The sequence below is a fragment of the Glycine max genome, chromosome 15 (assembly GCF_000004515.6).
Source record: "Glycine max cultivar Williams 82 chromosome 15, Glycine_max_v4.0, whole genome shotgun sequence".
NCBI classification, from domain to species: domain Eukaryota; kingdom Viridiplantae; phylum Streptophyta; class Magnoliopsida; order Fabales; family Fabaceae; genus Glycine; species Glycine max.
Genome location: NC_038251.2, coordinates 16,588,097 through 16,604,245, shown reverse-complemented (window position 1 = coordinate 16,604,245; position 16,149 = coordinate 16,588,097). Strand labels below are relative to the sequence as shown.

General features: G+C 30.5%; 1 protein-coding gene across 1 annotated transcript; it reads left to right on the top strand.

Moving 5' to 3' along the window:
- The first annotated feature begins 1,734 nt into the window (after positions 1-1,734).
- LOC100803356 (protein SUPPRESSOR OF GENE SILENCING 3) lies at positions 1,735-3,454 on the top strand. Its single transcript, XM_006597803.4, has 2 exons — positions 1,735-2,516; positions 2,905-3,454. The coding sequence occupies exons 1-2, from the start codon at positions 2,356-2,358 to the stop codon at positions 3,026-3,028; spliced, it is 285 nt and encodes a 94-aa protein (XP_006597866.1). The 5' UTR covers positions 1,735-2,355; the 3' UTR covers positions 3,029-3,454.
- Positions 3,455-16,149: the final 12,695 nt, after the last annotated feature.

Genomic DNA, 16,149 nt, shown 5'->3' with positions numbered 1-16,149 from the left:
TTTTTGGTCTTTGTAAGTTATTTTTTTTGTTTTTGTAATTATATATTTTTTAATTTTAGTCCTTATAAGTTTGTGTTTTTTAATTTTGGTCATTGTAAATGAAAATATTAGAATCTTAAAGGGATTAAAATTGAAAAAACAAAAACTTACAAGGACTAAAAACAAATAAAATATCTTACTGGGACCAAAACTAAAAAACTGCAAAGTTACAATGGCTAAAATTAGAAAAATGAACTTGTAGAGACAAAAAATGTAAAAACATTAACTTACACAGACCAAAAACATATTTAAACCTTTAAAATAACACATCTTCCTTACATTGATAACAACCCTTCCCGCCATAACCATCGACACCACACCACCACCAACATCATTGACACCATAACGCTTTTGTTGATGTGGTCACAAATATTACCATAATCACAACCACCATGGGAACCATCATCACAACCATTGGTACTAGCATGCTGTCATCACCAATACTACCGCTGGTGCCAGTACCATCAACATCATCATCGCCAAGACTATCACCACTATTGTCGTCATTATCACCATCACTAGCATTATCATCGCAATTGGCACGAACAACACTACCACCATTGGCATTACTACCATCATTGTTGTCAATGTTGTCATCATTGATGTCATCGTCATCGCTACTTTAATGGAATATGAAACTTTCAAAATGAATTTACTTTGAAACTATAAAAAAATATTTAAACTAAAAATTGGTTGTTGTTTTTATTTTTTTTTTAAAACATACAACTAAAAATCACCTCATAGGCTTTAATGTTTTAGTTTTTTATAATTCTAAAACTTTTTTCAAGTTATATATATATATATATATATATATATATATATATATATATATATATATATGCATATGATTTAATTTTAAATAAAATATTGCTTTTACAATCTATTAAAACATACCTCAATGACTAATGGTCACCATAAGTTAGCATTTTTTTTGTTGCCCAATGTAATTTTTTTTCCAATCTTAGTTCCTGTAAGTTAACATTTTTTCCAATTTTAGTCCTTGTCGTTAACCACAGTTACAAAAACTGTTAAGGATGATGGCATGCTAATGTTATCATGCACCACATAAGCAAAAGGATGATGTCATCACATGTCATGTTAGCATCAATCTATTGCAGATAGATGGATCATACAATAAACATGATATGAGGGACCAAGGTTGGGTTTCAAAAATTTTGTTGCATCTCCACCTCCATGTTGTAGATTGAAGACTCATCTCTTTAAGTTTAGTTTTGATTTTGATATTTTGCATGCCAAAACATGTTTAATGGGTGTGACATTGTATTGTTTGTTTAGAGCTAGGCATTAGCTTTATCACATTTATTCTTAGATTAGTTATCTTTGAAATATTAAAAGTTCATTGAACAATTTATAAACTTGGTAATTGATTACAACATGTGTGTAATCAATTACACAAGTCAAAATTGATTCAAACCCTACTGTAAAAACAGTTTACTACGATGTGCCAACAAAGACGGTTGACAAAAACCATCTTTGAAAATAATGTGGTGGCATAGTTGTAATTAAATTCATTAATAACAAAGACGGTTTTTGAATAATCATCTTAGAATTGTGAATTTAAGGAATTTTATTCAAAAAATCATCGTAATTGAACCCTATACAAATACGATTTTACAAAAGCATCTTTGAATGGTTGTCTTTTCAATTCACGCTTTTTCTCTCTCTTACCGGGCAATGTGCGCACTGACCTTTTCTGTGTCTCTTATTCTTGCTTTCTCTGTTCATTGTGAAACTCTAAATTAGTAAGCATTGCTTTCTCTAGCCATCGCAGACCATCCTCACTCGGGATCTCACAGGCGAGCTCGTTCTTGTTGACACCAACGCTGACAAGCTCCACGGCGAGATTCTCGACCTCTAGCATGCCTTTTTGTTTTGGAATTCTTTTTTGGTGAGCGTTCTGAATGGGGTTCCCATGGTGGCGTGGCCTTTTTACACAAAGCAGAAAATGAATGCGTTTATGCTGTCAGAAGAGCTTGGGGTGGTAGTGCGCGTGGTGGAGAAGGAAGGAGGAGTTGTGCGAAGAGAATAGGGATGAGTGTTTTGATATTTGAAGCCTCAACTAGTGGCTATCTAAAGACAGAGCCTCTCCACAAGCATTTTGCAGAGCAAGGAACTGATAAAGATTCTTGGTTCAGTCGCCTTATTTTATATCCCAATTTTCCAGAACAATTTCCATTTATTTATAAATTGAATGAACAAAATTGTTATTTTGTTAATTTTCCCTTGTGGAGGTCATGATATTATTTTTCTTCATAGTTTTATTTTCTCACTAATGTATCTTGTCAATCATGAAAAATGTATATGCAAGAACAATTCTTCAAGGACCAGATCAAAATCATTCATGATTCAAGGGATGCAAAGGACGAAGATTTCAAGAGGATGCAACAGGAGGAACATGAGAAGGTAAAGCAGTCAAGTACTACTGGTCAAGTGAATGCCGAGGAATATAGACTTAAGTATGTAATTGTCATTCCTTCCATTGGACTATTGATATATTCACATCTGAAGCCAATTTAATGTAAATAAATTTTTTGAAATTATTATGTAGGTGCTTTTAAGTTGAATTTTTTAAGGACATTTTATTCTTAAAAAACTAATTTCATGTGACTCTAGAAAGCTAGGTTAATTTTTTAAACAATAAGAATTATGTACACGTGCAGAAAAATTATTGCCTGTTTTGTGTGTGTACAATAATGGCTTTGAGGTTTAAACTTATAACTTTATGCAAACTATTCAAACCCTTGGCTGACCGTAGTAGGTTAAAAAATTATTATCTAGTTATTTGGATAGTGATATTTATATTTTTCAATGGCTTTTGAGTGAATTTGACTTCTCTGGATGTAGGGTGGAAGAGTATATGAAATTTGTTGAGGTCCAAGATAAAGAAATGGAGAACTTTGTTGCTGAAAAGGAGAAGTTGTTACATGCTCATGGCACGGGTTATGCTGCAATGAAGCGGATGCATTAGGAGGAAGAAGTTCGGTATGAGCCGAAGTTTGATGAGGAACTGGCCAACCTCATGGAAAAGTACACCCTTTATATAATTTTTTATAATAACTTTACCTTTTGTCCTGGGGAAATTTACACTCTTGATTTATGTAGTTCCTCTTTGTTGTATGTGCTTAAGATAGCCTTAATTGATATTGACAGGTTTGAATAACCTTGGTTTTTTGGGTATTTTTTTAAATGGTTGGTGAACATAGTGTAAGATTGAGGCTTTTGGTGAACAGATTTTCCAGAGTAAATTTGCAAAAATTGGAATTGGTAACAACTTATAATTACTATAACTTCATTATGTTCTTTTTTCCTGTAGTCACTATGTTCGGGGGTGGAGTAATCACTAACTATAGGTACAAGACACACACAACTTCCTTCTTCTTTTTACTCTTTTTAACTCAGGGTTATTTTGTAATTAAGTTTTCATATTCATATTGTCATTTTCTCTTCTATCTGACTTTCATCCTTTTTTTTCTTCATATTTGTATCTTTAACTTAGAAATCTTGAAGCTAATTTCTAGTTACTCATGATATAATTATGCATATTAATTCTACTTAAAATTTATTTACAAAATTTCATTTATAGCAATTTACTCTTTAATAACGTTGCTAATTGAAGTGCTTATACCAAGAGCTTTTGGTATTAAAAGTCAAGCATGATTCATTCCAGCAGACTCAAAAGTAAAGATTCTGATGAGATCGAGCATACGCATAATATATATATATAGAGAGAGAGGACATTGATGGCCTTGCCTTGGGTGGAGGCTTAGAAGTTGCAATGGTACATATTCCTAACTGATTAGGAAAAGAAACATTTCTTCATGATTTTATACAATATATTACCAACTATTTCTCATATAGGCATGTAATGCTCAGATATCAACTCCAAATGCTTAGCTAGTGTTAACTCATTGACAAGTACACCAATTTGTCTCAAGCAGTAAATTACTCAGAAGTTAGAGTGTCGAATCCACATGGACTTTGTTTGTAATTAGATTGATGCAAACCCAATTTGCAAGCAAGAGATAAGGAATTTAAAATAGAAGATAAAGAGAGGTAGAAGATAAGATAAAGATTTAAAGACAAAAAAGTAGAAGATAAAATAGATAAGAGATTTTAATGTAAAAGATAAGAAAAGTAAAAGATGAATTCAGAATGCAAATATGCTAGGGCCCAACATGCCTTGATGCAATGTTAAGGTGTTTCTCTATTTAATGTTATTCCTATTTTCTCCCATGTCTACTAAAATACTCAACCCTGATCCTTCACGATGAAGAGCATAATTTATCTATTCTCTCTCCCAAATCCTTTGCAGAGATAAAATGATAAATTGCATGAAGTTTGGAGATGTATGCATAGGCAAAACAAGATCACTCTATCCCTAGTAATAAGTTGTTTAGATGTCCTTTCCCAGTTCTCTAGAAATTACCCTTTCCCAATGTATAATCCATAAACAGATGAATGGATGATCAGGTCATACAATAACAATAAAGCGCAGGAAAGAAACAATAAAAATTGGCATTGCATTTAATAAATAGTAAGAAAAGATTACATTACAAGGGTATTGGCTATTGGGCTCCCAACAATAGGGTTTTTGCTTCTCATTTCCATAAGAGGCTTTACACTTTAGGGGCTGATGTGGATAGAAGAAGGGAAAGGATGATAAAGGAAAAGAAGGGGATAATGGACATAGAAAGAGAGTTTCCTCTATTTGAGATATTGAGGCTTAGGATATATTCATTAGAGAGCTCTGAGTCTAGGTGTGCCAGTGTGTCTTTTTTCCTTTGCTTTTTACTCCTTTTATAGGCCTAAGGTAGCTTAAAATTCACGCGACCTTGCGCTAAGCGAGCCTTCTGGGCTTACCGAGTATGACGGTGATCACGTGCTTAGTGCGAGATTCACACAAAGCGTGCCTTTGGACTTTCCCGTGGGCCTTTTTTACACTAAGCGTGAACTGACCGCTAAGCAAGGAGACACGTTATGCCTGTCTTATGTGCTAAGTGAGTTGTCTCAATCTTCAACTTTTTTCTTCAAAGCTTTTTCTTCCCATTTTTTCCATCAATTTTCCTTCAAAGCACTTGAAATTTTCTTCTTTTGACTTATGCTGATAAAAATTTACAATGATATTAGTTTCTTCATTATTTCATTAAAAATAACAGTAAAGTGAAGAAATTGTAATCATTCTTAGCCAAAATTGACTATCAATTGAACTCAAATTTTGCAGTTATCAGCTAGGCTTGCCTGAACTTCAGTTTGGAATAATTCCTTAATTTGGACGTAGTAACTACAAGTTTGATTTAATACCTTAGTTCACATACTTTTTTATGCTTCCTTTTATAACTCTTCTATTTTGTTCAATGTTAGAAACTAATCTGAAAGCTGGGTAGAATAGGATTAAAGGTGAGAATAGATTCTTATGATTTGGTTCTCACTAATGCCTACTCACACTGCACTTTTAATTAAGAAATAAATATTGCCTGTTCTCATGTAATGACTTTTCTTCGTTGAGCAACAAACTTTCAAAGCCGTGTTAAGAAAGGTAAATTGACCAAGGAAATTTTTGAAAAGACCATCTCTCTTCTCAAATGTAAATTATTTAAATTTTGCTTTATATAGTTATCCTAAGGTAGTGGCTTTTTTCCATTAATTAAGCCTAAAATATCAGGTATGGTTACTGCTCTTACTCCCTTGCCTGTTATTGGCGTTAGTATGTGTGCTTCTACCTTGGATGGGATTGATTCAGTCTTGTCAATTCTCCAGGTAAGTTGGTTCAATCTCGTTGGTGCTAGAGTTTGTTTCATTTTGTCCATATTAAAAGTTTACCCTTATTTTGCATTACTTTATATATGTTTTGAGTAACCTGACATGAATTAACCAAAGAAGTGGAATCATTGCCAAATTTAGTGCTAGTGTTACAAACCAGCGTCACCAAATATCAATTAAACAATAAAAAAATATAACAAATTCAATTATCTTGTTTAAATTAATGCTTCAACTTCTACACACTTGTTTCAATCCATAAATGAATCGTTACAACTTGTAGACTTTATTATGATCAGACAAGGATGTGAATCCCTCAGGTTGTGTCATATACACATCTTCTTTTAGCTCACCATTAAGGAAAGTCATTTTCCACATCCATTTCATGTTTCATGATCATAGAATGCTTACTATTGCAAGAAGAATCCGAATTGATTTGAGCATTGCCATGGGAGAAAAGTTTCATCATAATCTATACCTTCCTTTTGACAATATCCCTTGGCAACTAGACAAGCTTTGTAGGTTTCAGCCTTCAAATATGCTTCCATCTTTTTCTTGTAAACCCATTTACAACCAATTGGTTTTATATCCTTTGAAGGTTCAACTAAAGTCCATACTTTGTTGATCTTCATTGATTTTATTTCAAATTCCATAGTTGCTAGCAATTTCTTACAATCCAAGCTTTGTATAGCCTCTTCATAGCTTCTTAGATCATCATCATCATGATATACCTCATTTGATGTGTCATCTAGGACCATTAAGTTTAATCTATCAGGTGCACAGTGAACTCGAGTAGATTTTCTAGAAAGCTCATGCATCGGGTTCATAGGTTGCTGAATTGGCTCTAAGATTGGTTCATTAACCTGATCTTGAGCTATAGTTGGCTCTTAAACTACTATTATTGAAGGTGGTGACCTTTGTGGTAACTTTAGAACATTAAAGAAAGGTATATCAGTTTCCATCGCATAGTCCTGAGTTGTTTCATTGGTTAATTGAGTTTTATCAAGTTCAATTTCTTTACCATGACTTCCTCTTGCAAGAAATTTCCTTTCGAAAAAAAAAAAATAGCTCTTCTTGCCATAAACATTTTTCGATTAGAAGGTTGGCTTAAATAACATCCCATAATTTCTTTGGGATACCCAATGAATCTACATTTCATAGACATTACCTCAAGTTTGTCTATTTGCAATCTCTTAATGTAAGTGGGACAATTCCAAGTCTTGTTGTGTTTGAGACTCATTCTAACTCTTTTCATATCAGATATGAAGTTGTAGATACTAATTGATAATTGATGTGCATAAGTATATTTTGTAATTAAGACATAGGAATTATCAATTTTCTCCTCTTTTATTGCTTCTTTTTGTGTGAATCATGACATATATGTTAGATTTATACTATTTTGGTGGTATTTGTTTTGTAGATACACAAATGAGGGATTGGAAGAGAAGTTGAGGCCTAAAGATTTCCGCTTAGCGCACTAGGCTCGCTCATCCCGCTGAAGCAACTTAGTGGGAAGATTTCGTTTAGCGAAAGGAAGCTGCTTGCAGAACTTGAAGCCATGTGAAGACACGCTTAGCGCATAGTCACTTACTCATGCTTAGGTGGAAATTGCAAAAACTCAGAGTGGAGTGGTGTTTAAGTGAGAAATTGGAGGAAAAAGATGGGGAATTGGAGATAAAAAAGAAAACCTAGAGCTGAAGGCAGGGAGAAAAACACCGATTAGGAGCCATTGCCTTCCTCTACACACACCTTCCTTTCATTCCTCCATACACTTTCATTTATTTTTGTATAATTAAGCATAAGAGGCTAAACCACCCCATTCTTGGAAGCTTTCTACCCAACTCTCTTGATGTAATGACTCTTACTATCTATTTAATGTTATTTACAGTTTCATTGTATCTTTTTGTGCTTATTTTCATGTATTTGGTTTGATCACCCACATATATGTCATGTTTAGGGTTTAGGCACTGGAAAAATGTTTACAATCCTTAGAACCAAAAAGAACATCTAAATGCTTCATTGCTAGGGATAGTATGAGGTTATTTAGCCTATGTATGCATCTCCATTAATAATGCGATTTAACTAATTTAGTTCTTAAGGGATTAAGAAAGAAATTAGTGAAATTAGGCTCTTTCATGTGAGGAATCTTGGTTAGATTAAATGAGTAGGTGTAGGTGATAACTGGAATAATATTAAATAGAAAAAAAAAATCAATTATATTATATCAAGAAAAATTTTGGTAGGAAAGCCCTAACATATTCGAATCATGTGGTCACGATCAGTTGCCACTCCCAGTGTATGCTTTTGTTACTTGATTATAGTTTAGAATAGGGTAGTTCATTTTAATTTATAGAATGACTCAAATTGTAATTATAAAACCTATTCATTAATTGTACAAAAATTGGATACACATCGTTCTAAGTATAAACAAAGTTCCCGTGGAATCAATACTTGGCCTTACCGTTTTAAAATACTACTTGGACAAATTGGTGCACTTGCCAATTAATTAGCACTAATTTAGTAGAAAATTTATTTGGAAAATAAGTTACTTCTCCTGAAGCATATATGCACATAAACTTACTAGAAGATCATAGGTAACTTGATTCTTATAGTCAATTATCATATTAAGCATCTTATGCATGAGAACAATTCTTAGGTAACAATATTAATCATCATAATTGGATCCAACCAATTTTGTTTCAATATTAATCATCATAATTGGATCCAACCAATTTTGTTTCAATATTTCTTTATGTAGGAAATTCCTTGAAACTATGAATGAGCCACTTGGCTGTCAAGTTGTTTCTCAAACATATTCTAAGGTAGAATATATCACATATATTTTTCTAAGACATGATGTATGACATACACTTTGAAGAATAATCATACCAAATAAGTACTTGGTTGCCAGGTCAATCCTATTGGTATCTACAAATTAAATATTATACTCCCTCAGGTAGTCAGTCCAGATGTTCAATATAAAAAATAATTTCAAAATTTACATCTCATGCTATATTAATTAATAAATTATAAGTCTCTTAGTTGTCATGTTGTTTGATGTAGCTCCATGTGGAACTTGTAGGCCTTGAATCTTCTTCATCAATGGAGTCCTTTGCCTCTTGAAGATCAATGGAAGTAGAATGGAGAAAGATGATTAGAGATACCAATTCAAGGAGATGAATCAAGAACAAGCTCATCACCATAGGAAGCCATGGATAAGAGCTTGAAGGTAGGAGAAGATGAGTGGAGGGAGAAGGAACACAAAATTTTATGTCTCAAATGAGGTCTGAACTTTGAAGTGTAATTCTCAAATGATCAAAGTTGAAAAAAATGTACACACAAGGCCTCTTTTTATAGGCTAAGTGTCACACAAAATTGGAGGGAAATTTGAATTTTTATTCTAATTTCACTTGAATTTTGAATTTGAATTTGTGGAGCCAAATTTGGAGCCAAAATTTCACTAATTATGACTAGTGAATTTTAGTTATGATTTAGCCCATTAATCCAAGATCAAGTCCAAGATTCTCCACTAAGTGTGCTTAGGTGTCATGAGACATGTAAATCATGAAGGACATGCACAAAGTATGACTATATGATGTGACAATGGGGTGTAACAAGCAAATACTTACCTCCCCCTTAGGAAGGTCCAAAATTTAATTGGATTGGGCTTCTCCCAATTCAATTAAATTTCTCTTCCAACACACACACACATCAAATAGTGCACTTAATGGATGTGAAATTACAAAACTATCCCTAATACAGAACTAGTCTAGGTGCACTAAAATACAATGACTGAAAAATCATACATTACTAGGGTACCCTCCCTACACTATGGAGTCCTAAATACAAGGCCCAAAAATAATGATATCCAAATTTAATATGTACAAAGATAAGTGAGCTCATATTTAGCCCATGGGCCCAAAATCTATCCTAAGGCTCATGAGAACCCTATGACCTTCTCTGTATCTCTGGCTCAATCCTCTTGGAGTCTCCTAGCCATGGCTCTGGTGATAGGTCCCCTCCTTGGGAGGATTACATCATTCTTCCTTATTATTAATTAAATAACTTGCATGCTTTTATTTTAAGCTACAAGTCTCCTTGTTGTCAGGTTTGTTCCTTGTAATAAAATGATTTTCCATCACATGCTCCAATTTATTTTCGAATTACAAGTTTCTTTTTTAGTTAAGTCATTCATTGTAATAAAATAAATCAAAACAATTTGCATCATATGCTCCAATTTATTTTTTTAAAACCACAAGTTCCTTGGTATTAATCAATTTAATATATAAAAAAATTGGATAATATATCATCATATAATAGAGCACATATCATCATATGTATTTCCATAAAGACTATAAATAACATGTGGAGAAACAAAAATTTGCTCATAAAATAAGTTTTTTATAGTCATTGAAAAGATACAACTAGAATTAAATCATTTTAATTCAAAATCTTATTTCTATATTAGTTGTTTGAAATCAAATCAAATTTTATTGTCAACTTCTTTGACAAGAGAAACAAATAATAAAAATTAAAAATTAAAAATTTGGTGTTTTCATTCAGAGAAAATAACAAAAGAAGTAATAACTATGTGTGTTTTCAACGTGGAGACTCATCTTATAGCACACATAGAAAATTCTTTTTCTAACCATTCGAAAAAAACTCACGATGCATTTTCTCTTATTTCTATCTCATGTTTAAATTTAAAAACAAAATTCATTCTTGTTTCTATCGGCTAGTTGTTAACAAAATCATTATTTTGTTTTATCTACCAACTTTTAGCACATCTAAATTTAAAAGAAAATCCCAATCTTTTATCTCTATTTTCCAACTATTAGCATATTAAAAATAAAATCCTTTTTGTTTCCAATCAATAAATCAAATATATCTCATACAAAAAAAATCAAAAGGATATATAATATCACATATTTTAAACTTTTATTGCAATAATTAAAATCTTGACACAATCCCATAAGTTATATACTACAATATATCTCTATATATTGCAATCATATAATATATTAGATACATATTATATGTATATAGTAATATAATAATTTTTTCGCATATATTATCAATATAATATAACAATCTAATTAGTAAGTCAAATATCTCTATGCAAAAGTATATGATTAGAAGGATATAGAGATATATTGTAGTATATAACACACAGTGTACATAATATCATATATTATTGACTTTTATTACAATAATCAAAATTTTGGTAAAATTTTATAAATTATATGCTATAATATATCTCCATATATTATAATCATATAATATAATAAGAATCATGAAAATAAATCACCAATTAAAATTGATACATATAAGTATATGTGATGTTTCACAAATCAGTACCAATAATAAATTATAGATCAATTTAAATATCTCCTTAGATATTTAATAAATATTCATGTAAAAAAAATGTAAGATATTATTTTCAGAATTTCTAAACATCTCAACAAATATATCACAATATATAAATGTATACTTTGTGAACAAATTCACAATGAATCATTCTATAAATTATACAAAATATAATTTCACTTAAACTAAATGAACTCATTAACATTTAATTGGACTCGTTTTTCATGATTTTAACATTTGATATACTTAATTATATCAAAGTCATCAATTTAAATAACAATGTTGAAGACAATAATTTTTATATTCAAAGGCACTGAAAACATGTTACATCTAATAAAAATTACTTTAACGTCTTATATATAATTCACATATTTAATCTATATTTGTATAACCTTTCAATATGTGAAAAAAAATCTACTATTATATATCCAATATATAATAAACATATATATATATATATATATATATATATATATATATATATATATATATATATTATTTTACTTTCATTACAATCACCATATATTATACAAGATATAATATAATAATAATAATCTAATGCATATATTAGAATCTTGATTCACATGTTAAATATACAAAACTCATTAAGCATAATCCAATACTTGAATATAGGTTTTAGATCTAACAAATCAAGTCAAAGATATTTCAGCAAACTTATATCATAATATATGTATTTATGGTTTTAATCTCAAAAAACAATTCTACAACCACTGCAATATAATTTGATACAATACATTTTTGATTATTCACAATGAAGTCAATAAAAGGTTTTGTAAAAAAAAAAAAAAAGAACACACACGGTGCTTTATTTTTGGATTAGACTTTCTTCCGAAAAATAAGATATATCACGTATATAATAATCTAATATAAATACCATGTATCTCGGCATGTTTCAGATTCAATCAGACACATATTTTTCACAGCAACTGTAATATGTTTGATGACACTGAGTAAAAACATATTCACTTTTAGAATAAAAATATATTTCATAGTATAATTTTAAACACAAAAGACCAATGACTCTGATACCAATTGATAGTTACATAGTTACATAGAAGTGTTCCTAACACTTGCAGCGAAAAACTTAGGATCTATTTTTTCATTCAAAATATACAACAATGATAAATAGATTTTTGTACCTGGATGTGTGTTCTTGAAACTAAATTTTTTTCTTCGATAGTGTGAAGACTTTATGTGTACCCACATTGAGACCAATAGCTGACTATCAACCCTTTGATGAGTGGAACTCTGCCAAACAAATTCTCTTTCTACTTTTTAGGTCTAAAATTAGACTTGAACTTTTCTAGTTTTTGTCTGCACTTTGCCTCATGTATATGCTTCTATTCAATGTTAAAGAGATATGAATTTGAGTTTTTTTTCAGAGAAAAAAAATTAAAGATTTAAAATAATTGCATATCTCTTTATCTTTATAAAAATAAACATTATCTCATATATTTTATTTTAAGAAGCTTGTTGATTGAAACAATTAATCACATGATTAATTACGATAATTAATCACATTCCTAATACGTAGTAATTGAATATTATTTTGATTTTATGGACAATCACAATTATAAAATAATATTATTTTTTATATATTAATTATATTCTTGGTGCTAGCAATCAATATAATAATATTTCACTAAATTTTTTATTTGATTAAATTAAATTCTCTAATTTAATTATCAAATAAATTATTTTCTTTTGTATAGATTGGAACACTCGCTTGTGTGTGACCCCATAGGTTCAATATTAAACCGGTAATAAATTAATCATACTTAATTTACCAATCAAGGTAGATGTTTAGCAACACTCATTAATATGAAGTAGCATCTTTTTCCTTCAAGAACCAATATAAGAACAACGTAATATTTTCTTCTATCATTTATAGCTCAAGGTTAACTTTAGAGTATATTATCATTATAGATTCTAATAAACTAACACATTTAATCAATGAATGAGTTAATTTTTTTTTTCTTTCATTCAATTGTCGTGCTTAAGGTCTTAATTCTATTATAGAGCTTAAACTCATTACCTAGAATTGATGATTTTCTTCTTGATTAATCATTAATTTTACAAGTATTTAGTCATATGTAATATTTATTCAACTAGTACCCTAAGACATTAGGTGTTTGAAAGTAAAATATAACAAATAAATAACTTGTTAATTACTATGATAATCTCATGTCAAAAGAAACTAATATATTTCTCTTTGAGAACTTCTTATTTACATATCGAGCTAATGTTAACTATTTAGAAATTCTCAATTGAGTTAGTTTAATGATGATATTCACATATTCATCATCTATATATGCAATTTAATAGATCTATTAATTTTTGTTCAATAAAAATCATTATATATATATATATATATATATATATATATTCGGATTATTGATGTCTTATTCACAATAATCTTAAACAATTTAGATTAAAATTATAAAGAACTTATTTCTCATTATCATAATTTCCATTATGATAACAAGTCTCTAATTTTTAATCAAGAACTTGTCAAATTAACAATTTAATAAAAAAAAAATATTTTTTTTACTAAAATTGATGACATAATTAATTGAATCTTGGACATATATATTTATCCCGAACATCTTACATGACAAGGTGACAACTTTCTAGCTTCTCCAAACGTAGTGTTAGATTTCAATCAATACAACTACGATTTTCAGCAATATTGAAACTGAAACTAGCAACAGGGTAACTGCGGTTAGTGAAAATGGATATTTTCCAGTAAAGTTTGAAGCTTTCTGAGAATGCCGCTTGCAGGAATGGAAATGTTAAGGTTGCTGCCGAAATAACAGAAGTACAAATATATTTCTTGATCGAACCTATGGTTAAGTATCTATTGGAGAACAATTATCTGAAATAGTTACTGTGGTTTGTCTTTTTGTCGAGAGAATGACTGCATGTTTTCATGTAAAAGAATCAGAATTTTGGATGAAAAGTAATTTTTATTAAAGAATCAGAATTTTTACTTTTTTTATAGTTTTTATCTGTTAGATTTTATTAAACATACGCATGCTATTTTTAACTTCTTTTCAAATATGTACCTAAGCGTTGGTAAACGCAGATGAGGAATTGAGGCAACAATTTTTGGGAATGTGAAACGTGGATGTTCTGCATGGTGGAAGGAAATTAAGGCTGAGTGTGACTGATAGACAGAAATATCGCGACTATTTATTATGACTTTTTCCATGAAATTAGGTACTATTATGTGGGATTCTGTTTAAAATTAGGAAAAGTATATTTCAACATCCTTGAAATGTGTAAATATCTTAAGAGAGAATGGAGAAGAAAAATAACTAATTGATTGAATTCATAATATGATATGATAATAAGTGGCACAATTGGAGTGTCTAAATATCAATATTCTTGAAATTATTAGGTCTCATTTACATATGATAAGTTTTTAGTTTTAATTTTTGTTTTTAATTATAATTTTTAAAAAATTTAAATATTTTTTTATTCTTAATAAATATCTAATTTTTATATTTGTTTCTCAATAAATTTTATTTTGCGTTGAATCTTTAATAAAAGAATAATTTTATTGTTGGTCCTTAACACTTTTTTTAAGTCCATGATAAATTAGCAAATTTTATATTTGTGATCAAAACAAATTTGCTAATTTATCAGAGAGCAAACACAAAGTTCGTTAATGTATCAAAGACTAAAATAAAATATCACCAAAATAAAATGATTGTTTTATTAGGAACTTAGCAAAGCAAAAAATTTATTATGGAACAAACATAAAAATCGAATATTTATTAGGAATAAAAAATATATTTAAATCTTTTTAAAATAAAACATTTATGGTAAAAATTAAGTTAAGATGGTTTTTAATTCAGTTTAAAAATACTTTTATATTCATTCAAAATCAAGAAAAATCATATGTAAATTTGACTTTTAATTTTAAAATAGCACATCCTTCCTACATCATTCGCACGAGCATCATTGACACCACACCAACATTATTAGCACCACAACTCTCCACCACCTTTGCAATCATTGTTACGATGCTACCAACATGATCATCACCATCGACATCACCACCATTGATACTAGCATGTCACCACCACTACCACTACCATAGTCATTTCCATTGGCACCATGGACATTGTCGTTGCCGCCACCACAACACTAACATTGTTGTCACTTTATCACCAAGGACTAACCTATGCTTTGGCTTGGTGGGGAAAACTTTTTTTTAATCTTTTAGAACCCATAATTTGTAAATAATTCACTTTTGGTCCTTATTTTGTGATCATTTTGACCCCTGGTAAGGATCAACGGTGAGTTATTTCCAAATTAGGGATGAAAATAATCACTTTGAAATTTGAGAGACAAAAGACAAACTTAATTTAAATTTATAGGATTAAAAATATATTCTAAGTCTAATTTTTTTAATCTTATATGTTTCCTTAACTTTTTAAATTAATTTTGCTAATTAAGAATGCTCAGTTCTTGAAAGAAAACTATTATAAACCACTCAATGACTAGTCTACAGTATAGTATAACCAATACCAACACACACCATTTTGACCGTTCCAAACCCTAAATTTCCCTATGTTGTAACTTGTGTAACTGTCATGCTTGCAATCAGATCCTATCATCAATCATCTTGCGCCAGTGTATGATCATCCTGAGGTACGGAGGGGGTATCCTGGGCTAGCACGGGTGTGTCTAGTGCTGGAGTGGGCCAGGGGTCCCAGGAGCTCTGCGCTGCTGCCATGTCTGCAACATAATCTATGTCTGCAGCGCCGTCTCCCTCCTCAGGTGCCTCAGATGGTGTGGCAGCAGGGGCAATCTCTGGAGTCTCCTCTGGTGTGACCTCGGGCGTAGCCTCCGGCTCTGGTTGTGACTCCTGGGCTATAAGAGCCTCACCTCCCACCAAAGGAGAAGGTTGGACTCCTACCTAGGCCACCTGAGCCA

Coding starts and splice junctions, on each gene's coding strand:
- LOC100803356 (XM_006597803.4), top strand. CDS start 2,356: ATGTATATGCAAGAACAATTCTTCAAGGACCAGATCAAAATCATTCAT. Junction 2,517..2,904: donor GCCGAGGAATATAGACTTAA/GTATGTAATTGT, acceptor CTCTGGATGTAG/GGTGGAAGAGTATATGAAAT.